The 24,670-nt window shown below is 42.0% G+C and overlaps 1 protein-coding gene across 18 annotated transcripts in view; it reads right to left on the reverse strand.

Annotated features, from left to right (window-relative positions):
• Positions 1 to 347: 347 nt before the first annotated feature.
• DLGAP1 (DLG associated protein 1) overlaps positions 348 to 24,670 on the reverse strand; it is a 529,488-nt gene continuing 505,165 nt past the window's right edge. For 13 of the 18 annotated variants that reach the window (XM_055237226.2, XM_055237199.2, XM_055237250.2 and 10 more), the window contains 3 exons: positions 12,844 to 12,935; positions 6,834 to 6,986; positions 348 to 3,709 (listed from right to left, as the gene is read on the reverse strand). In XM_055237226.2, the coding sequence (XP_055093201.1) occupies positions 3,500 to 3,709; positions 6,834 to 6,986; positions 12,844 to 12,935 (455 nt within the window). In that variant the 3' untranslated portion in view covers positions 348 to 3,499. Of the gene's footprint in view, positions 3,710 to 6,548; positions 6,987 to 12,843; positions 12,936 to 24,670 lie in introns of those variants that run through there. The other 5 variants (XM_055237305.2, XM_055237372.2, XM_055237379.2 and 2 more) reach the window with 2 other exon arrangements.

Raw genomic sequence — 24,670 nt, forward strand, 5'->3', positions numbered from 1 at the left:
AACAAAGTGGATGAAATGTATGCAAAGAAATCAAAGTAGGTAAAACTGACATGAATTTGCACATTTGAAAGGCTCATCACTCCTTCATAAAATAGACAGTTACTCTCAGCTTCTGAACTGAAACTTCACGAGTGGGATTATCAGAGTAAAAGGACTTTTTAGTTCTTCGGTATTGACAGCCCTTTAAACAGGATGTAAGTTCTCCCTACGTCAACAATGAATAGCACATGTGCTGTACAGTGAAAGTTAGAATGATACGTTTCTTAATTGCAGAAGTATTCCCGTCAAAAGACAATGAGTTATATTTTGGAAGAAGTGGGACTCTAGTAAAAACACACAGACCTGAAAGCAGTGCATTAATTATTTTATTAATTTCTTCTTTTTACATTATGGGAAACATTCATCTATTTACAATTTTTTTTGTTCACACACAATCTAGGTAAATAAGCCTATGAAATTCCAATTCATAAAGCCATAAAAATGTTCCCCACCCCTCCATCTGAAGGCTTTCAAATGAATCTTTTTTTTCCAAACCAAAATAATTTTTAAAAATTACATTTGGGAATTCAGATATGCTAGTGATTTACATTCCAGTTATTTAAAATATGCATCTAGACATGTTTTAAAAAAGAAATGGTAAATTCACAAGGATAAGGCTTAAATGAAAGTGGTAATGCACAGTAAAACATTAAGGAAACATCTATAAATAACAGAAATATATTACAATAAATTAGTTCTATTTACCATTTCAAATATTAAAAATCTTTAATCCATTTCTTCATCTCTCTTTACAAAAAGGTTATGTGAATTGTATGGAAACATCTGCAAAAAATATAATAAATACTTAATTTCTTTGAACGTTTTTTGATGTGGGAGACAAACTTCTTTTGTAATCCCCCCCTCCCCAAGAAAATGCCCAACACCTTTATACCAAAGTTAAACAAAATAAGTAATTTTTCAGGGTACACACATTTTCCATTATGAACTAAAAAACATTTCTACAAATTACATCAAAAAGAACAATGTAACAAAGGTTATGCTCATGAATGTCAGTTTCAGGGGTCAAGCAGCATTGTGTGGGGTCATGTTCTAACATCAATAATTAGCTTTTTATAAAGTGTTTGTACAATTTAAATTGTATTTTCAAGGAAGGCAAAGATCATGATGCCCTGTAGGCCTTGAGCTAAAAGATTTAAAATTCTTACCAAAAATAGCTTATGAATATACAAATACCGTTCACTTAGACAAGATAAATAGGCCTTCTCTTGTCTCTCTTTAAAATATCATGGGCTAAATTAGTTTCCAAAGAAAATATTGTAGGATGATCTTGAATCGTATTAGAAATCTATTTCTTAATCCAAATCTTAACTCCACCTCAGGGCACGGAGCTGTAATTGTGAGCATGGGTCTTGGGATGAAGGCTGCTTCTTTCATATTAATCTGTGAGTTCCAAGTCATTCTCAGTATTGAATGTGACCATAGGCTACCCAAGTGGCAGTCGGCCCTACTCGATGCAAGCTTTGTGTGACTTTTAATTGCTGCTACAAGGTAAAGAAAAGATGTATTCTTTTTAAAACTAGCAAATACTTGAAACTCAAAATCTCTGTATGCTCCAATTTCACAAAGCACTCAAAGTGCTTTGTTCACCCTAGTTAAAAGTTGGTTCGTTGGTTTCAAAATAAGTGAGTAGCCCTTTTCTTGTAAACCACAGCAGTAAACATTTGTGCCCTGCTTATAAAGGTAGCTCAAAGCATCGATGGCTCTGAGAGGTAGCGAATTCTCTAGTGGTTTTAGAATATGTCCGTGAAAATATTTGTTGCTAGAACCCATCACCTCTCTTAATTTCATAAGTAAAATTAAATTAGCACCTGGCTATGAGAGTGTATTATTTTAAAAAGCTTCTCTGGTGCAAGCATGTTTGATGTATGTTTTTAAAAGTCTTTCGTTTTTAATTTCTAATGCTTTAGGATGTGAGCTGGACATAAAATGCCACTGATACTTAAGATTGCCACATCCTAAGTGTTTAAACTGCGACGAGTAAGGGCATTTAAAGACAACTTCAGCTAGACACCGATGCATACTGCCTATCAATCAAGACTAAAAATCTAAATCAACACTGCCAAAAGCCTTGATTTCTTTCAGTGTTTATGAATCATGACTCCCCCCACCTCTTCATGGCTGTTGACCCTGGCAGGTCAAGTTTCTTCTCTCACTACCTGGAACCTCAAGATGACAGCGGCAGCTCTTTTAAATGAGGCAGCATGTCTATAGGGGCAAAAATTTATTTTAGCCATTTGACATAGGACAGAATCCTATGCTAGCTATTACTGGACTCTAGTAGTGAGAGGAGACGAAAGGAGAAAATATATCTGAAATATGAACTACTTGGGTTAAAACAGACGGATGTGTAGCATTCAAAGGGATGGTAGGAAAACCCAAACTCTTCTCCGAAAACAGCCTTGCTGCCATTTACAGCGCTTTATAAGCAGATATGTACTTATATATGTGGAATCAGGTAGGCCCACCTGGATGGACACTTAACAAATTAATAGAACCGACACTTTCCCTTTAAAAACAGCCGCCACGACAACAATATAAATATACACAGTACAATAAGAGTTGAGAAAACATTTCAGGTCTAGATTTTCTTAATAATAGAACAAAAAAATCCCTTATGTAGTATCCTAAACCATCAGTGCCTCCTTTGCCTTGCTTCATGTTATTGCCTTTCAGAATAGATTAATTTCCCTGAAAGATCGAATTTACAATCTTCTGCTGATTGAGACATTTGAAGCTGTGATTGATGAAGTAACAGTGAGGCAGTTTGTGCAGCTGTGAGTGTGCAGGTGCCCCCAGCACCTGCAGATTTCGCTTCTCCCATCCTTGCTACACATCCAGGTCCCCCACCCCCAGGCCAGGCTTGGTCCCCTCTCTCTGTGTCCCTCATGGATTCCAGTGAGATGGTGTGATTTCTGAGGTTGGGAATAAAGTGCTCCATCTGCTTTTTAAAAAGAATAACCATTTAGGGAAATAAAGGGAATCGGAGGCCTAGTTTCTTTCATGTGGAAGACGGTAAGTCCCAAAGGATCACCCTGTGATACTGGATTTCTGAAATACTCTATGGTTTTATATTGCTGAACAGACTAGCTCGAGAGAACTGAGGATGGCGGGTGACCTAAAGGCATCACTTCTACACAGGTGGGTTTGGCTTTGCCCAGAAAATAAAGGGTTGGATCTCAGTATGAGGCAGGGTGACGGCATCAGGACAGGGGGCGAAGCTCGGTGAAGAAGAAGATGGGCAAACGGGTAGGGTACGGGAAGTGGGGGGCTAAAGGGGGACTGGGGAGCGGCTCCTGCGAGATGGACAACTACACCACGACAGTGGAAGTCACTGAGCTCGGAAACAGACGGGCTCGGAGGGGAAGAGGGAGTCGGCAGAGGGGTGGCAGGGGGGAGGAGGGGACAGATACTTGGCGGCGGCGGCCGGGCTGCAGGGCGCTCAGAGCCGGGTCTGCGCCTCGGGGATGTAGATCTCGATGCTCTCGGCGCTCTCGGTGGCCGAGTTCTGGCGGACGGACGCGGCGCGCTTGGCGGCCATCAGGCGCTTGCGGGCCTCCTGGCGCTGCGAGCTCTCCAGCGAGCGCTCCCGGATCAGCGGCGCGGGGCCCTTCGCCGGCTTCTTTGGCACTGGAGGAGGGGCCCTTCTCTCCTGATCAAAGCAGAAGGTTCAGGACATTACACAGCTTCTCAGGACAAGCTTGGGAAAAACTGGGATAGGTCAGTAGTTAGAACACACATTTTTTACCTAGGGGTGATTAGTTCTGATCTGCACACTGCATATCTACTTTTTTCTTCATTATTCTGGCTTGGGTATTCAAAAGATGCAGGAAAAAAAAAAAAATCCCGGTAAGCTTAAGGCCCAGGGTAAGGCTGGGCTGCAGAACTGGGTCTCTCCAAGGTAAGGAAGTGGGTATTTTAAAGGCCCCCTGCGGAAAGCCTGCGGCTCCCAGCACATTGAGTGTGGTTCTCTCTGGAGACTCCAAACTCCTCCCGGTGCCAGAGATGGGCCAGGAAGCAGCGGCTGCAGCAGCATTTTAGAACCCCTGCATCCCCCCTCTAAGGATGCAAGTCACCGGGTGCAAGCTTGGTTCAGAGCTTAAAAACATCTCCGCCCTGTCCCCCGCCCGCCCACCGTCCCCTTCCCACCAAACCTAAATAAACAAAGGAGGAAGAAAAGATATCAGATTGTGTTCTTTAGCTTTGTTGGTGCTACACCAGGTTAGACCGTTTTGCACACCACACACGAACACACAAGCAATATACAATATACAGGGTCACGGGAGAGGGAGGCCATTGATATTTCCTACACTCGAGAGTTGAGTCAGTTCCAAGGTGACTCTGACTAGGGGCCTCGGGATAACTGTGGTGGCCCAGGAGGCAATTCCAATCACAGGGGCAGAAACTGTGCCATGAAAAGTTGACACAGGATGAAAGAGGTCATTCCTCTTATCAGCAGCAAACTATGAAACGGGCGGATATTTTCAATGCCACTGCAAAAACAAAAGACAGTCATCTCTTTGGCATTAAAAAAAAAAAAGCAGCAGGAAAGAATGGCATCTAGACCACAAAGGATTTTTAGGGAAAGAAGGTTGAAGTTGTAGACCGTGAAAGGGTGCACATAAAACTGATGTTTTCATTTTAAATAAAATACCCTCCATTCTCATAAAACGAAGCGTGAACATTATCTTAAAATATGGTTTCGGTGATTCTCCAAAGAGTACTCTTTGCGTCTTAACACCAATGCTCAGCACAGCAATTCCTCCCTGCTTGCCAGAGCAAGTGCCTAGTTCAACTTCTCACCCTGGAGCTGCCCCACCGGCTGTCTAAGGTGGAGTCTGTGTGGCTTAAAAGAGAAAAAAGGAGGGCCTGGAGTGCAAACTATATTCTACCAACTCTGGTTGTGCTGGTTCATTTTTCTCCTCGGTTCATGGGGTGATGAAAAGCTCTGATCATAGGCAAAGTCCACTAAAAAACTTAAAAATCAAGCTAACTAATGATTTACTATGTAAATATCAATAGGTTACATATACCAATTCTTAGCATCACTTCTTTTAGACATTTTAAATCTTCATTGTGGAATAACTCAGTGGATATTTTTAGAAATATGAAAACTGGATATTTTTTAGTCATTTTCCTTTCCTTATACATTTTGATTTTTTAAACAATGATTATTATTATTATTATTATTATTATTATTATTATTATTATTGAGACAAGGTCTCGCTCTGTCACCCAGGCTGGAGTGCAGTGGCGCAACCACGGCTCACTGCAGACTCAAACTCTCCGAGTTCAAGCAATCCTCCCACTTCAGCCTCCCAAGTAGCTGGCACTACAAGTGTGTACCACCATGCCCAGCTAATTTCTGTACTTTTTGTAGAGACGGCGTTTCACCATGTTGTTGCCCAGGCTGGTCTTGAACTCCTGGACTCAAGTGATCCACCCGCCTGGGCCTCCCAAAGTTCTGGGATTACAGACATGAGCCACCGTGCCCGGCCAACAATGATTATTTAAATAATAATAATAATAATAATGAATGAGAAATTAGGTGGATCAGCTCTGGAAACTAAATTACCAGTGTGTGTGCATTTGTAGTGTTTTCTTAAAATAAGACTGATTTAAAGCTTATCTAGCAGACAGTTTTAAACACAGATTAAAGAAAACTAGATTGGGTACAAATGTTTGGCTTCCCAAGTGAGAGGCCACGTGTACATCAACAGTACTTTCCAACTTAACACTACAACCCCCATTTTGATGGTGACAGAATAGGAAATGGGGGACAGTGATGAGAGCATCACCCTCCTGTCACGTACAGATGGTCCCTTGGGACTGGAATTTTCCTGGGAGCCCATTGACACCAAGAACCCTGAAAACATGATATGCGGTAGCAGAATGGATTAGATTGCTGTTAGCTTTCTGGTAGGTGAGGGGACCTGAAAAGAATAGGGCCACCAGCATTTCAAGGGAACAGCCATTCCAATTTTCAGAGGTTGATTCTCTTGGAATTATTTGACCTGAGGCCATAGGAAAGCAAAGGGTTAAAAAAGTCACGTTTGACATGCCAGCCTGGGGAGCTGGACATTGGATACCTGTGTGAGCCTCGTGGAACACCATAATCAAATGTGAAAATTACAGTTGATTAATTAAAGTAAAAGAATTTAAGTCTTTATTTCTAAACTGTTGCATGAGGACCCCAGTGAACAATATTCCCCAAGGCAAATCAACCAAAAACAAAACTCTCTTGAAAAAAAAACCCAACATTTATGTAATTACTGTGAAACTTTATGGTATATAATTTTAGACTTGAACAACAGTAATTTCTTTATTACTATATTTATGAAATGATTATCAAAGTCAATTATTTTTCAGGGCATCCTATTTTTCTTGAAAACACATCCTAGGGCTGTAAGGAAGTTGAACTCTTGTTTTATGGATTCATGCACTGAAGATGTCATTTATTTTAGTTTAAAAAGCAAAATGGAGGCAGTTCCTTCCAGTGACTAAAATGGTTTAACTTAAAGTTTAATTAACAAAAAAAGCCACATTCCCATTTTCCAATTCACAAAGACAGGTTTTTCTTTAAAAATATGCCTGAAACATATTACAGATAATATCCCAAATGATTACTATGTAAACATTGTCATTACAATGAAATTAATATGATATCAGCTCCATTTCACATTGTAAACAGCAGGACTGAATGCAGAAGCCTATTTAGACTGTCCAGTGTTTGTGCAGGTTTTTAAATGAACCATACAAAATCTACATTGTTCTACCTTCTTGTCAAGAGGATCCATCTGTTTCCAATTATTGGCCTTTAACTGATGAAGTTCATCAAATTTCATACTAATATTTTCTATGGACAACTGCAGCATGTCCCAAAACCCCGCCAAATCCTGGGAGGTGGGTCTTGGATGAGCATTAGGATTCTGCACAAGAGAAAGAAAAACATTCATGCTTTAGAGGCAATTCTTGACAAGCACAGGGCCAAAAAGGCATTTTCAAATATTTCAAACAACATAAGGAGGACGAGTTCCTTTTGGTTTTCAGACGAGTTAAAAGTGAGGTTACACTTTTTATACACTCATCCGTTTGAGTCAGTGATTCTCAAATGTCAAGGTTGTAAATCTCTTCTGTTGTGATACCACATCTATCAATTCAATATGGTATGGGGGAAAGGTCTAAACATATGAAAAATTCCAGAATGTGTGATCTACTACAGGACGCATTTCAAAACACCATATTTAAATGAAAATGCCATTTCTGAAAAAAAAATACAGTGTATTATTATTAGAGTTTGTATTCGACTACATGGCGTACAATTTATTCAGAGAACAGATATGGAATCTAAAATAAGATTAGTTTAAATATTCATGTTAAGTAAAACACTAGGGTAAACAAATGATTAGTAATAAAATATTGATTTTCAAAGCACTATGTGTTTAATAATTAAGACATTTACTAATATAGGAAGTAATTTTATCATAGGAAGTAATTTTATCATATGACTGCTTTGACAAAATCATTTGGAAATTCATTCATTTTAAACTGACCATAAAATAATATAGCAAATGTGAGAACACATTATCTCTACATACAGATATCTATATGTCTATAATGACCCATTTGCTAAGTAGTAGTAAACATTCTTTATTGTTTCAGGATTGACTTTCTTTGCCCCATCCACATATCTCTGATAACAGAACGTATAAACCTGAATTTATATGCCCTAAGACAGAAAAAATACAGCTAGAAGACTGAAAATGTCATACTCTTTGTTAATCACTACCTGCAGCAGTAGCTAAAGGCATTCATGGTTAGATGGGTGGCAGCCTCCACATGTCAAGAGATCCTAGCTGGTATCTGTTTTGGTGACTGGACAGACTGTGAAACTCCATGTCATATAATAACATGAGGCCAGCGTATGCTTTTAAAACTAACCCCTAATAAAAATGATATCAGAATTTTGGAAAGTACAAGGTTGATGACCATCAAAATAATGGATTGGAAAGACGTTTTAAGTCCTTGGGTGCACCAGTATTATTGGCCTACCTCAAAATAAAAATAAATGAAGGCTGGGCCTGGTGGCTCACCCCTGTAATCCCAGCACTTTGGGAGTCCGAAGCGGGTGGATCACCTGAGGTCAGGAGTTCGAGACCAGCCTGGCCAACATGGCAAAACCCCATCTCTACTAAAAATACAAAAATAATCCAGGCACAATGGCGCACACTTGTAATTCCAGCTGCTCAGGAGGCTGAGGCAAGAGAATTGCTTAAACCTGGGAGGCGGAGGTTGCAGTGAGCCAAGGTTGTGCCATTGCACTCCAGCCTGGGTGACAAGAGTCACACTCTGTCTCAAAAATAAATAAATAAATAAACAAATAAATAAATAAATAGATAGATAGATTTATAAATTTATAGTTCCCAAAGTGCCCACAAGTTCTAAAGTTCATTAGAAGAAATACATTTGAAAGTTTGTAAATTTTTTTTAATTTACTAAATCAGAATACTACAGGGAAACCCTTTCATTAATTCAGGCATTGTTAGAATAGATTTTAATACTGAATCGAACACTTACAAACTTTAAAACTTATTTTTTTAATGAACTTTAGAATTATTAGGCACTTTGGGAACTATAAATTTATAAATATATCTATCTATTTACTTATTTTTGAGACAGAGCGTCACTCTGGTCGCCCACGCTGAAGTGCAATGGCACAATCTCAGCTCACTGCAACCTCTGCCACCCAGGTTCAAGCGACTCTCCCGCCTCAGCCTCCTGAGTAACTGGGATTACAAGTGTGCACCACCATGCCTGGCTAATTTTTGTGTTTTTTTGTAGAGATGGGGTCTCACGTTGTTGCTCAGGCTGGTCTTGAACTCCTGGCCAGAAGACCCTCCTGCCTCGACCTCCCAAGTGCTGGGATTACAGGTACAAGCCACTCTGCCCTGCCGATGTTTTCTGAAATGTATTTGACTCTGTATAATGGGCAACTCATTCCCTTCTCATAAAGAATCTCCTTGCTCCCACATCATTAAGTAGATAGATAGAGAAACAGAGAGAAGGCATTTAGGCTCAGCCATTCTCCAAATCAGTGAGTCATGTGACATACCATGCACAACAGTGGCAGCTCACTCCTTAATCCAAGACAGGCTGCCTTGGAGACCAGAGGTGGGTGCTGGAGGGGAGAGTGGGGAGAGCCAAGGGAGGCTGGGGTCCTTGGTTTAGTTATGTTGGAAGAGGCCAACTTTTGTCTACTCATTCTAAGCCTGAGAGTCTAGTTTGGGATAATGAGTAAGTGTTTTCAAAATAGAGCTATGATTTTTCTCCTCAGAATAGGAACTCAAGAAAGGAGGCTGGGTCTGGTTCTGATGAATCATGGTGACACTTTCATGCAGCTGTGGACCTAAGCAGTGCCGCCACCAGGCCACTGTGCCTCCTGGGGCAAAGGAGCATGGAGCTGAGTCCGCTGCATGAGCGGGAGGAGTGAACTCAGATCCTGGGTGGGATTTATAAGGATTGTGGTTGAATAGACTGGGATTTGAATCTTGGCTCTACCTTTTACCATGGGGCTGTGGACAAGTTTCTTAGCTTTTCCGTGCCCATTTTCCTAATCTGTAAACTGTCATTAAAATGTCACTATTGGACCAGGTGAGGTGGCTCATGCCTACAATCCCAGCACTTTGGGAGGCCAAGGTGGGAGGATCACAAGGTCAGGAGTTCGAGACCAGCCTGGCCAATATGATGAAACCCCGTCTCTACTAAAAAGATAAAAAATTAGCTGGGTGTCATGGTGGGCGCCTATAGTCCCAGCTATTCAGGAGGCTGAGGCAGGAGAATTGCTTGAACCCGGGAGGCGGAGGTTGCAATGAGCTGAGTTTGCGCCACTGCACTCCCAGCCTGGGCAACACAGTGAGACTCCTTCTCAAAAAAAAGAAAAAAAAAAAGTCACTATCAACTCCATGTGTTCTTTTTGAGCATGTAACCAGACCAGAAATCTAAACGCTTTCAGCATGGTGTCAGGCACATGTTAGGCTGACTTTTTTTCTGGAGGGGCCTGTTTTGACCAGCATTGTGACTCTCTTCCCCCACTGTGCCTCAGTCTACCTAAAATATAAGAAGCATATTTTACCACCTATGCCCTTCTAGTGGCCAAGGAATGTGAGCCCATCAAGAACTAGGAAACGTCAAAAGCTGGCTTTAAGGAGGTTAACGTTTTCTAGAAATCTGCAAATTTTTGGGCCAGGTGCGGTGGCTCACACCTGTAATGCCAACATTTTGGGAGGCCGAGGAAAGTGGATCACCTGAGGTCAGGAGTTCAAGACCAGCCTAGACAACATGGTGAAACCCCATCTCTACTAAAAATACAAAAAATTAGCTGGGTGTGGTGGCAGGTGCCTGTAAACCCAGCTACTCGGGAGGCTGAGGCAGGAGAATAGCTTGAACCAGGAGGCAGAGGTTGCAGTGAGCCAAGATCACGCCACTGCACTCCAGCCTGGGCAACGAGTGAAACTCGGCCGGGCACAGTGGCTCATGCCTGTAATCCCAACACTTTCGGTGGCCAAGGGCAGATCACCTGAGCTCAGGAGTCCGAGACCAGCCTGACCAGCATGGAGAAACTCTGTCTCTACTAAAAATACAAAATTGGCCGGGTGTGGTGGCGCATGCCTGTAATCCCAGCTACTCGGGAGGGTGAGGCAGGAGAATCTCTTGAACCCAGGAGGCGGAGGTTGCAGTGAGCTGAGATCGCGCCATTGCACTCCAGCCTGGGCAATAAGAGTGAAACTCCGTCTCAAAAAAAAAAAAAAAGTGAAACTCCATGCCAAAAAAAAAAAAGAAATCTGCAAATTTTTCAAAACTTTTGTCTGCAATTTCATCTTTAAAATTTGTACAATGTTTACACTCTTCTTCATAATATACTTGCTCATCATATATTTCTTTTAACAAGGTGTGTTGTGTTTTCCCTGTATTGTGTACACATTGACTTCCTTATGTACCTATTCCTCATGTACATGTTTGAGCAATATGGCTTTATATGAGCTTTCTTATATTTAAGGCACAGAGAATCATGTTGATTGAGATCTGTGACACATTAGCAAGTTTGCAAATTAGCAGGAGTTCTGTACCTGGCCCACAGCTAAAGCTTGATAGAATAGTTGTTGGTTTGAATTCACTTATTAATACATTTACTAATATAAATGATCTCATAAACCAGAATAAATTTCTGAAAAACTGGAAGAAGAGTGAGTTTATTTTTTCTGAGAGAGGGGAAAATGAATTATAAATGTATGTGTATTGGGCAGGGGGTGGAAGGGTGTGGGACTAGCCCTAAAGAGAAAAGAGAGATGGAGACTACCAACTTTTCCATACTTTATATTTTCTCTTGGTTGATCCCTGTCTACATAAACTTCTTTCCGTCTATATTTCTCCTTGTTAACAAGAAGTGGTTAAAACTCCAAAACTGGCCAAGTGCAATGGCTCACGCCTGTAATACCAGCACTTTGGGAGGCCGAGATGGGAGGATCGCGAGGTCAGGGATTTGAGACTATCCTGGCTAACACGATGAAACCCTGTCTCTACTAAAACAAACAAACAAACAAAAAAATTAGCTGGGCATGGTGGCATGCACCTGTAGTCCCAGCTACTCGGGGGGCTGAGGCAGGAGAATCACTTGAACTTGGGAGGCAGAGTTGCAGTGAGCCGAGCCAAGATCATGCCATTGCACTCCAGCCTGGACAACAGAACGAGACTCCATCTCAAAAAGAAAAAAATCTCAAAAATCATGCCTGTCAATTGTTGGGGATAAAAGAAAAACAAAAAACCTCTAAGATCATATTTTAAGTAATTTAGATTGCTAATAATTGTCTTCACTTGCCAAAAGGTAAACAAATTGCTTTTCATTTTCTTTGTTTTAGATCCAGCTTGACCAACAATTGAGCAATAAAAGCTATTCTTGAAGGTTTTTTTTTTTTGAGACGAAGTCTCACTCTGTGGCCCAAACTAGAGTGCAATGAACCTCAGCTCGCTGCAACCTCCGCCTCCTGGGTTCAGGTGATTCTCCTGCCTCAGCCTCCCGAGTAGCTGGGATTACAGGCACCCGCCACCATGCCCAGCTAATTTTTGTGTCTTTAGTAGAGATGGGGTTTTGCCATCTTGGCATGGCTGGTCTCGAACTCCTGACCTGAGGTGATCCGTCTGCCTTGGCCTCCCAAAGTGCTGGGATTACAGGTGTGAGCCATTGCGCCCAGCCTGTTTTGCTTTGTTTTTGCATGTCCAAGAAGGATGAATTCTTCATTTGTTTCAAGAAGATCAAATCTACACTTTGTGATGCCCTTGACTTCTGGCTTTTGAATTAAAACAGAGAACTCAGATTAGGAAATAGTCATTGATTGCTATTTTAGAAAGAAAATCACTATCCAAAATGATTTTTTTTGGGCAATATTATTTTTGAAATATCAAGCTGCTTTATATTTTGATAAGAACAATAAAATCAGAAAAGCCATGTGAAAGCCAGGAAAATGGAAAATTTTCAGTTACAAAAAAAGCAGGAAATAATTTTAACTTGATTGAATTTTTTCTTCTAAGATTATTTAAGTGAAAAATAAATATTTTAATTTTAAGACAACCAGGAAATAAGATTCATCAGAAAATTCTCTGTTCCAAGTGAGAGACTCCAATGGACCTTGACTTGGTTCAAAATCAGTTTTACTTTAGTTGGGCCAGTCTTGGTGACATGTTCTTCTCATGGCACTAGCAGGGAAATTGTAGAAGGAGAGTGTTACCTACCAGGTTTTCTTCACACAGTTCTCTGAACTGGTAGAATTTCTGGGCCATGAGAAGTTGGGCACTGCCCACTGCAGTTCGGATTTTTCCTAGAACTGAAAAGAGCAAACATACAAGAAATTTACACATCACGCTTCATTGTTGAGATTTAGTCTGGTAAAGCAAAGAGGAAGTTATGCTGTAATAATTAGGGAAAATGGCACACACACACACTGAACACTCATGCCCACCCAGACAGCCCAATCATTGTTGTTACCCTGTTGGTGTATGTCACAGAGGCTCCTGGGTTAAAGTAGTAAAATCAACTTGGAAAAACACATGCTCCTCCTGCATATTTCTTGGGAGCAATGGAGTTTTCCAGCACTGAATTTACCAAGAACTGGATGTTACCAAGAGAAGAGGCAAACAGTTGTTGCTTTTTTTTTTTTTTTTTTTTTAACTTCCTTTACCGCAAGGATGAATTTCAAGTGTTTACCAGTATAGTTCTGGATTGATGCAGTCAGCCGTCATGGTCGACTGGCTTGTTTTTCTAATACAAGCCCAAACACAAGGAAAGCAATACTAAACTAGAGGGGGAATCTCTTGGCACTCACCATATCCCGTCCATATCCTTTCTTATTTTTCCGGAGCTCAGCCACTGGTACTGTCAGGAAAGAGCTGTGGCTGATCGAAAAATTTTCTAAGGAGTGAACATGTTCAGCCTGTTGCCTAGAAAACGCCAGGGCCGTCCCAGCTTTTACACTCTGCAGCCCAATCTTTTTGTTAATATAGGGTGAATTCCCCAGGCACTGTGCTGAAAATCTCCGTCTCTGCAAGCAGGCTACTTCTTGTCTCCCCAGCAGTCTAAGGCACCTTTCAGCTATCGGTAGGCGTGCTCAGACCGAGCGGAGCTGCTCTCCGCTGAGCAATGCCCAGCTCTGCAGTGTCCCTGGGGCTCGCCTGCACCCTTCGGGACTGGGTGCAGCTGCCCTGCTACCCACCAGGGTGTTCTTAACATGCTCTTATGGTCAGGAAGGAAGGAATAAAAAACTAGAGCAGGAGAACTTCTCAGAAGAGCACTTGCCCCTCTGGAAATCTTCACGGGGAGACATAGCACAGGATTTAAGCAATCCCGTTGTTCTGAATTTACAGAGCCAGGTACCCGAGTGGAATGAAGCCTTTCTCAACCTCATTCCCCACAAATTCTGAGCGACGGAAACCGAAAAATAAGAAACTCCATTCTGGCCCAGGGTTTTCTAGCAATTTGCTCCTTTATTTGTTTTAAACTGCTAGGCTAGATAATGGTTTCTGATGCACATTCTACCTAGGTGTTACTCAACTATTTCGGTGTTCCCACAAGTCACTCTGTGCATTTGTATTTCCTCTAATATGTTACCAGCCACACCAAACAGCTCACAGGCGGATATTTGCCCCCTCCCTCCACGATCTCGAGGGGGTCTCCCTTGACAGCTGTCTAGCAGCAATTTCTTAAGCCTAAGTTTTTAACTATTTTTCTGCTCTGCTTTTAAAATCTCTTGGGATGGTTATCCTTTTCCTCTTTAACTAATAAATCAATTGTGCAAGACCTCCTCTCCTTTTCTTAACATCCCCAGAAAGGACAGCTTATGGAGACACAAGGCCTGAGTGGGCCAGAGTCCTAACCAGCTACTGCCTGGACAAGTCACTATCTCTACTTTCCCATATGTAAAATGGGCTAATGGTACCTATCTGGAGGGTTGTTGGGAAGGTTAAAGGCGTTAGTGTATTTGAATTGCTTAGGACTGTGTTGGATTTACAGTAAGCACTTAATAATTATTTGTTATTATCTAGGATCAGAAACCTCTACCTCTTCTATGGGTGTGCCCACTGTGAGAGCCACACTTGCCCTGGCTAGGAGAGAAAAGGAAAAAACAAAGTCTGGATGATCTAAGGTGACTGGACATCTTGGTCTCCTGGGACAGGTATGCTCTCTGGGTGACCTGTTCCAGCTCCAAGAAGGTATATGGAGCAGGCACTTCCTAAGTGAGCATGTTGCTGTAGGTAAGCTCTGAGGTTTATGGAAACCTCTCTGAATTATCTTGCTGAAGGGTAGGACTGTGAGATTGGCAAATCTCAGAATGAATCCTGGGAGGTTATGACCAGGGTACCTAGGTCTCCACTTTGATGGCTGGGTTCCGTAGCTCCTGGGAGCTATCGCAGAAACTCCAGCTATTCTGACTTACCTAAAAACTTTGAGCTGATGGTTCTCAATTATGTCTGATACCTGAGCTATATAATAGACTGCCATAATAAAAGTAACTGAGTAAGACAGTGATTCTCAACAGAGGAGACAGCACTGTTCTAAGCCATTATTCGGGCAACATGCAACCACACAAGTTGGGGCTAACTCAGATGTCTTCTCAAAAGTAAAACAAGGGACATCTTTCTTCATTCAGCATGGCCTGGTAAGAGCCCTGGCAAAGTATCTGGGGTGGAGTTGTGGCCCTTCTGTTTCCCGGGCTTTTGCTGTTATGTTCCTTGCATGGAAATTCCCTACTGGCTCCAGGATACTTGCATTTCCTGTGTCCAGGAGATGACCTTTCCTAGGCCCAGGGTGGGGAGATGACTGCTTGGGCCTAGAATGAGATCATGAAACAGGGAAGCTTGGGAGAAGCAGATGACAACTCATATTTCCTTGTCCTCCACACTTTCTTTACCAGAGAACTAAAAACTCACTTTAATTTTAAGAAAGAAGCTGTAATGGAGGTTTTTTTTTGTTTTGTTTTGTTTTGTTTTGTTTCCATTAGACACTCACTGTGTGTGTGAGGTAAGTGCTTTCTTCCAAAAGTAAATTTCACATTTGTTGCACATGCCTTGAGGAAGTTGAAATTAATAAACAATAAATGGTAAACACCACTAGAAGTAAAAAGTGGAAATAAAAAGGCTGAAAGTTGGTAAAGAAATGAAATGAAGAAGAAAGAAGCATCTCGATGTTGCTTTGAAACTACTCTAAAATGTTCAATACCAACCTTCAGGGTGGAAAAAAAAAAACAGTTGGCCCTCTGTATCCATGAGGTTTTGCATCTGTGAGTTAAACCAACCTTAGTTGGGTCTCACTATGTGGCCCAGGCCGGTCTTGAACTCCTGGGCTGAAGCAGTCCTCTCGCCTCAGCCTCCCAAAGTGCTGGGATTACAGGTATGAGCCACCGCATCCTGCTGAATTTGTTTTCTTTTTCCCTTTTCTCTCTTTCCTATGAAATGAAGCCCTACAGATAAAATATATGTTCTCCACTCCTATCCCATTCCTTTTCATCCCCAGAGGAAACCATTGCAGTAAAGAATGACTATTTCAGTCCCATCACTGAGTTCATAAGGTCTGTTTTCTGGTCCTGGAAAGGTGATAGCTAAGGGTCTTTTTGAGTGTTAGATTGGGGCAATCTCACTAGCACAGTAGCACCCATAGCTAACATCAGCAGATTTTCTCTGAAAGTTAGAATGGGGGTTTTAAAGCTCTATGGATATTGAGTTGATCTCTTTCACATTCTGGTCATGCTTTTTTTTTTTTTTTTACAGATTGTTCAACCCAGATGTGGTTAACAGTTTTTGCCACCCATCTCCCTTAGGGCACATTCAAGTGCATCTTACAGAATAATTTTCTCTGCTGTGTCACCCAGGCAAGCCGTTTAACCATGACTCATACCATCTATTTGTGTAATACTTAATCAGATAATAAGCCTTCTATTGCTGGGCAGTTCTTTTTACATAAGTAAATCCAGCCTCCCCAGACACCGTAAAGGCACCTGATGGTGAGGCCTATAGACTCCTCCCTTTCCTTTCCTTCCCCAGCTACTCTGTTAATCTGTCCCTCAGTGGAAGTACAAAACAAAACAGAAAATGCAGCTGAATGGAATTCCTCCTATTTAAGAAGTAAGCACTCTTTATAAACTCCCCCACTTACAATTCTTCAAACCTCTCACTCCACAATAGATATTTAAGAAGACCCACAATAGAGAGGACAGGCCTGGGTTAGTGAATCACATAAAGTCAGGAGGAACTTTTGGGAGGCCTTTGTGAATATGTGTTTACTTAAATTATCATCACTTAGTATTTCAAAACTCACAAACAGGCATCCAATTAGATCCTCGCAGGACCCTGTGAGGCAGAGCAGACAACTTCATTTGAGAAAACTTGTGCTCAAACTACAAAGTTTCTTCCCCACGGACACCTGCTGTGGCCAGTCCCCATCTTCTGACCCCAGTCTATTTGGGCTCTCTTCTCTCTAACACTCACAGAAGATTGTGTCTGAATCTACTTAAGTGGAAGCTATCCGAGTGTGATTTCCTTCTTTTTTTTTCTTTACTGTGGTAAGAACACTTAACATGAAATCTACCCTCTTAACAAATATTTAAGTGCACAATGTAGTTTTGTTAATTGTGGCGCAGTGTTGTACAGCAGATCTCGAGAACTTATTCACCTTGCATAACTTTAGATCCACTGAACAGCAATTCCCCTTTCCCTCTCCCCCTAGACCATGGCACCCACCATTCCACTCTCTGTTTCCTGAGTTTTGACTATTTAAGATACGTCACATAAGCAGAATCATGCAGCATTTGTTCTCCAGTGACTGGCTTATTCAACTTAGCATATAGTCCTCCAGGCTCATCCATGTTGTTGCATATGGCAGAATTTCCTTCTTTTTCAAAGCTGAATAATATTTCATTGTATATTTATACCACATTCCATTTATCCACTGAGTGTGATTTCTGTTTATTTATGTGTTTATTTATTTATGAATGAGGTCTCACTGTGTTGTCCAGGCTGGAGGACAGTGGCTATTCATAGGCATGAACATGGGCTACTATAGCCCTGAACTCCTTGCCATAGCCTTCTGAGCAGCTGGGACTGCAGGCATGCGCCACCATGCCAGGCTGCATGTAATTTCTTTATCAACATTTTCCAGCCAGTGCCAATGGATGGGGCGAGTGGCATAATAAGTTAGTGGGAGAGTTGGAAGAAATTTGCCAAGCCTGATCACTGTTCCACATTAGGAAGCAAGAGCACAAAGCAAATCCATCTACCTGAAGTGACTGGCAGGCAAGGCAATTTCAATCCTGAACAGAAAAGAGGAACCAGGGACACCTTGAAAGAGATGGTGGGTGTTTCAAGTTCTGTTTTTCTTTTAAAGATTATATGTCATAATGAGAAGCAGAGAACAACTATTTTGGCTGTGGGAAAGGGGAGTCTTTTATGCAAACTATGATTTGAAATCTCCTGACTACATTCAAAGACCCAGCCATTTAGAAGAGAGCGTACCTCCTCTTTCCCACCGACCTCTGTGGGATAGGTTGTTATTTTGAGAAAAGAAGGTAGTATAAGAGGCACAGGGATGAAGAGAAAAAACACTTTCTTTTAACCCTCCCAGTGGGTCTATGGCAAAGCTGCAAGGAGTTTCAGTGTGCTGGTGATCTTTTTGCTGGGTTAAAATCAGGATTACAAATCCTTAAGCATAATTAGCATATGCATCCTTTGCTATTTCAAGAGGAGTTAGGTCTCTAGTACTGAAAAGGCAGACGTGCTCATTTCTCTGACTGCTTCTTTTTTTTTTTTTTTCTTTTGAGACAAGAGTCTCACTCTGTCACCCAGGCTGGAGTGCAGTGGCACGATCTCGGCTCACTGCAACCTCCAACTCCCGAGTTCAAGTGATTCTCCTGCCTCAGCCTCCCGAGTAGCTGGGATTACAGGCATGAGCCACTGTGCCCGGCCTCTCTGACTGCGTCTAATTCTTACATGATGCTACACCTAACTCCACGATCATCAGACCTTACTTTAAGGCTCAGAAACAGAGAAGAATAGACATATTTCTTATATCCTCAAAGTAGGTTCCCTGAAGCCTGGATACGACAGACACCCCTGCAATGGATTACCTCTGACTGGCTCCCCGTGGTGAAGGTTACTACAGTAGATATGCTACATAGAACTCGTCACATTTTTCTGCCACCTACACTGTAATTCACCTAGTATGTTTCATTTTAGTCTAACTTTCTCTCTGGGCAATACAGGCATGCCTCAGACATATCGTGAGTTTAGTTCCAGACCACTACAATAAATGAATATCACAATAAAGTGAGTCACATGAATTTTTTGTTTCCCAGTGCATATAAAAGTTATGTTTACACTATACTGTAGTCTGTTAAGTGTGCGATAGCATAATGTCACAAAAAAGTACCTAATACTTTATTGCTAAAAAATGCTAATGGTAATCTGAGCCATCAGCAAGTCATAATCTTCTTGCGGAGGGAGGGTCTTGCCTCGACGTGGATGACTGCTGTGATCAAGGTGGTAGTTGCTAAAAGTAGGGGTGGCTGTGGCAATGTCTCTTTTTAAAATAAATTTTTTTTTCACTTTTTATTTTTTGTAGAGACAGGATCTCGCTATGTTGCCCAGACTGGTCTCAAGCTTCTGGCCTCAAGCGATCCACTAATCTTGGACTCCCAAACTGCTGACATTACAGGCAGTAATGAGTCACTGCCCCGGCTGGCTGTGACAATTTTAAAAATAAGACAACAATGAAGTTTGCCACATCAATTGACTTTTCCTTTCATGAAAGGTTTCTCTGTTGCATGCAATATTTGTTTGACAGCATTTTACCCACGGTAAAACTTTTTTCGAAATTGGAGTCCAGGGGCCGGGTGCGGTGGCTCACGCCTGTAATCCCAACACTTTGGGAGGCCGAGGCAGGTGGATCACGAGGTCAGGAGATCTAGCCCATCCTGGCTAACATGGAGAAACCCTGTCTCTGCTAAAAAATAGAAAAAATTAGCCAGGCATGGTGGCGGGCACTTGTAGACCCAGCTACTCAGGAGGCTGAGGCAGGAGAATGGCTTGAACCCAGGAGGCAGAGCTTGAAGTGAGCCAAGATCATGCCACTGCACTCCAGCCTGTGCAACAGAGCGAGACTCCATCTCAAAAAAAAAAAACAAAATTGGAATCAAGGCTGGGCATGGTGGCTCACGCCTATAATCCCTGCACTTTGGGAGGCCAAGATAGGAGGACTGCTTGAGCCCAGGAGTTCAAGACCAGCCTAGGCAACATGGTAAAAACCTATCTCTACTAAAAATATGAAAAATTAGTTGGCATGGTGGCACATCCCTGAAGTTCCAGCTACTCAGGAGGCTGAGTTGGAAGGATCACCTGAGCCTGGGAAGCTGAGGCTGCAGTGAGCCATGATTGTGCCACCACACTCCAATCTGGGCAACAGAGGAGACCCTGTCTCAAAACAAACAAACAAAAAATTTGGAGTCAAAATCCTCTCGAAGCTTACCACTATTTTATCAACTACGTTGATGTAATATTCTAAATCCTTTGTGGTCATTTCAACAGTGTTCACAGCATCTTCACCAAGAGTAGATTCCATCTTAAGAAACTACTTTCTTGGCTCATCCATAAGAAGTAACTTCTCCTCTGTTCAAGTTTGATCATGAAATTATAGCAATTCAGTCACATTTACAGGCTTCACTTCTCATTCTAGTTCTCTTGCACTTTTTACCACATCTGCAGTTTCTTCCTCCACTGAAGTCTTGAACCCCTCAGTCATCCACGAAGGTTGGAATCAACCTCTAAACTCCTGCTAATGTTGATATTTTGACCTTTTCCCATGAATCATAAATGTTCTTAATGGCATCTAGAATGGTGATTCCTTTCCAGAAGGTTTTCTTTTTTTTTAATTTTTAAATTATTTTTTCAAATTTTTGTAGGTGCATGGTGTATATATTTATGGGGTACATGAGATGTTTTGATATAGACATGCAATGTGAAGTAAGCACATCATGGAGAATGGGGTATCCATCCCCTCAAGCAATCCCCTCAAGCATTTATCCTTTGGATTACAAATAATCCTCCAGGTTTTCAATGGACTTTGCCCAGGTCCATCAGAGGACTCACTATCTATGGCAGATATAGCCTTATGGAATGTATTTTTAACTAAGAAGACTTGCAAGTCCAAATGACTCTTTGATCCATAGGCTGCGGAATGGATGTTGTATTCCTCTGTTTTCATGCTACTGATAAAGACATACCTGAGACTAGGTAATTTATAAAGGAGAGATGCTTAATGGACTCACAGTACCACATGGCTGGGGAGGCTTCAGTCATGGTGGAAGGTGAAAGGCATGTCATACATGGCGGTAGACAAGAGAGAATGATGATAGACAAGCGAAAGGGGAAATCCCTTATAAAATCATCAGATCTCATGAGACTTATTCACTACAATGAGAACAGTATGGGGGAACCACCCCCATGAGTTAGTCATCTGCCACCAGGTCCCTCCCACAACATGTGGGAATTATGGGAGCTACAATTCAAAATGAGATTTGGGTGGGGACACAGCCAAACCAAATCAGATGTCATGTCTGCAGGCATGAAAACAACATTCATCTCCATGTACATCTCTATCAGAGCTCTTAGTTGACTAGGTGCATTGTCAATGAGCAGCAATATTTTGGAAGAAATCTTTTTTTCTGAGCCATAGGTCTCAACAGTGGGCTTAAAGTGTTCAGTAAACCATGCTGTGAATAGAGATACTCTCATCTAGGCTCTGTTGTTCTACTTATGAGCACACTTTATAAAAGCACACAAATTTAGCATAATTTTTAAGGGGCCGAGACTTTTCAGAATGGTAAATGAGCATTGGCTTCGACTTCAAGTCACCAGCTGCCTGAGCCCCTAACAAGAGAGTGAGCCTGTCCTTTGAAGCTATGAAAGGCCTACATGGCATCTCCTTCCAATAGAAGGCTGTTTTGTCTATTATTGAAAATCTGTTGTTTAGTGTAATCAACTTCATCAATGATCTTAGCTAGATCTTCTGGATAACTTACTGCAGCTTCTCCATCATCACTAGGAATTCACCTTGCATGTTTATATTATGGAGACAGTTTCTTTCTTTAAACTTCATGAACCAGTTTCTTTCTTTAAACTTCATGAACCAACGTTTGCTAGCTTCAAACTTTTCTTCTTCAGCTTCCTCACCTCTCTCAGCCTTCATAGAATTGAAGAGACTTGGCTGGGCGCGGTGGCTCATGCCTGTAATCCCAGCACTTTGGGAGGCTGAGGTGGGCGGGTCACCTGAGGTCGGGAGGTCGAGACAAGCCTGACCAACATGGTGAAACCACGTCTTTACTAAAAATACAAAATTGGTCAGTCATGGTGGCGCATGCCTGTAATCCCAGCTACTCAGGAGGCTGAGGCATGAGAATGGCTTGAACCCGGGAGGCGGAGGTTGCAGTGAGCCGAGATCATGACACTGTGCTCCAGCCTGGGCAACAAGATAGAAACTCTGTCTCAAAAAAAAAAAAAAAAAAGAATTGAAGAGAGTTACAGTGTCGCTCTGATTAAGCTTTGGCTTAAGGGAATGTTGTGCCTGGTTTGTTCTTCTCTCCAGACCACTCAAACTTCATCCATATCAACAAAAAGGCTGCTTCACTTCCTTATCATTTATATGTTCGCTTGGGTAGCACTTTTATTTTCCTTCAAGAAGCTTTCCTTTGCATTCACGACTTGGCTATCTGGCACAAAAAGCCTAGCTTCTGGCTTATTTTGACTTTTGACATGCCTTCCTCGCTAAGCTTAATCATTTATTGCTTTTGATTAAAAGTGACAGATTGTAACTCTTCATTTGAACACATGGAGGCCATTATTGGGTTATTAATTGGCCTGATTTAAATATTATTGTGACTCAAGGCATAGGAAGGCCTGAGGAGAGGGAGAGAGACAGGGGAATGGCGGGTCGGTGGAGCAGTCAGAACATAAACACCGTTTACTGATTAAGTTCACTATCTTATACAGGCACGGTTCATGGAGCTCCAAAACAATTACAATAGTAATATCAAGGATCACTGATCACAAATCACCATAGCAGACAGAATAATAATGAAAACACTTGAGATATTGTGAGAATTACCAAAGTCTGACACAAAAACAGAAAATGGGCAAATGCTTTTGAAAAGATGGTGCTGATAGACTTGGTCAACTCAGGGTTGCCACAAACCTTCAATTTGTTAAAAAAAAAAAAAAAAAAAGCAGTATCTTCAAAGTGCAATAAAGCAATGCCAATAAAATGAGGTACACCTGTGCGTGGGAAAAAGTGTAGGTAGGGGGTCAGGAACAATCAGCTCACCAATTACCAGCTGTTGATCTTGGGAAAGTTATCAGACTCAGACTCTTTTTCCTTTAATGGCCATAATATCATCTTCATAGCATTGCTGATTACTTCATGGAATAATATAGGTAAACATGAGAATGCAGTAGGAATTATAACTCCTATAACTGATCCACATTCTTTAGTTCTTGGGCATTTACCTAAAAGGTGGCAGTACCCAAAAAAGGACATGATTTCTCCTGCAAATCTTCACACTCCAACCTCTCTCCCCAGTAGTGTGGATTAATTTGATGTCTTTCTTTTTTGCTGACTTTTATTCAGGCAGATTTTCACAAGTGTCACTGATTGGTGAATAATTTCTTTTTTTATGTGTATAAGAAATCCATAACAATTTTTCAGGGGCTCAGATTTTAGTGCCTCTCTGTATAATCTAGCACAGTTTCCCCTAGCCATCAGAGCTAGAACAGTGGCCAACTGGCTGCTGGGTGACAGACACACAGAGGAGACAGGACCTTAAAGCACACTGGACATTCAATCAGAGCCTTGCTCGGAAAACAGACTCACTGCAAAATGAAGGGTCAGAGCCCTCCTCAAGAATGGCAGCTTCTACGGCAAATCAAGGTCCACCTTCAGGTACAGAGATGATGGCAGATAAACCCCACTAGCCTGTACAGCTATAGTCCCATCCTATTTTCCAGATTGTGCTTAGCCGTGTGACTTGATGACACCATAAACCAATGGTCCCCAAACTTGGCAGATCCTTCACTGCTGCCCGTTAGTCCTTTGCAATGTGTTTGGTTACCTCGCTCTCTAACTCTAATTTCCTGAATCTTATCCATTCTCAACTCAACCCCTATTCCCTCATCTTCAACAACCTTGCCTCCTATGAGATGAAAATGGAGGGAATCAGGCATGAACACTGCTGTGATTTGGATGATAGTGTCTCCTCCAAAATTTATGTTGAAACTGAATCCCCAATGCAATAACAATAAGCAGCGGGACATTGGGAGGTGATTAAGTCATGAGAGCTCGGCTGTCATGAATGAGGTTAGTGCCTTTATTAAAGGACTCAAGGTTGAAGGGACTGCCTCTTGCCCTTCTGACCCTACTGCCATGCAAGGACACAGGGTTTGTCCCCTCTGGAGGATGCAGCAACAGGCCTCATCTTGGAAGCAGAGAGCAGCCCTCACCAGACACACAACCTGCTGGCACCTTGATCTTGGATTTCTCTGCAACTAGAGTAATGGGAAGTAAATTTGTATTGTTTAAAAATTACCCAGTCTTGGCTGGGCGCGGTGGCTCATGCTTGTAATCCCAGCACTTTGGGAGGCCAAGGCGGGCGGATCACGAGGTCAGGAGATCGAGGCCATCCTGGCTAACATGGTGAAACCCCGTCTCTACTAAAAAATAGAAAAAATTAGCCGGGCGTGGTGGCGGGCGCCTGTAGTCCCAGCTACTTGGGCGGCTGAGGCAGGAGAATGGCGTGAACCCGGGAGGCGGAGCTTGCAGTGAGCCGAGATTGTGCCACTGCACTCCAGCCTGGGTGACAGAGCGAGACTCCGTCTCAAAAACAACAACAACAACAAAAAAAACAAAAAAATTACCCAGGCTGGAGCCTTAGGACAAATACCTAATGCATGTGGGGCTTAAAACCTAGATGACAGATTGATAGGTGCGGCAAACCACCCTGGCATATGTCTACCTATGTAATAAACCTGC

Source organism: Symphalangus syndactylus, chromosome 1 (assembly GCF_028878055.3).
Source record: "Symphalangus syndactylus isolate Jambi chromosome 1, NHGRI_mSymSyn1-v2.1_pri, whole genome shotgun sequence".
NCBI lineage: Eukaryota > Metazoa > Chordata > Mammalia > Primates > Hylobatidae > Symphalangus > Symphalangus syndactylus.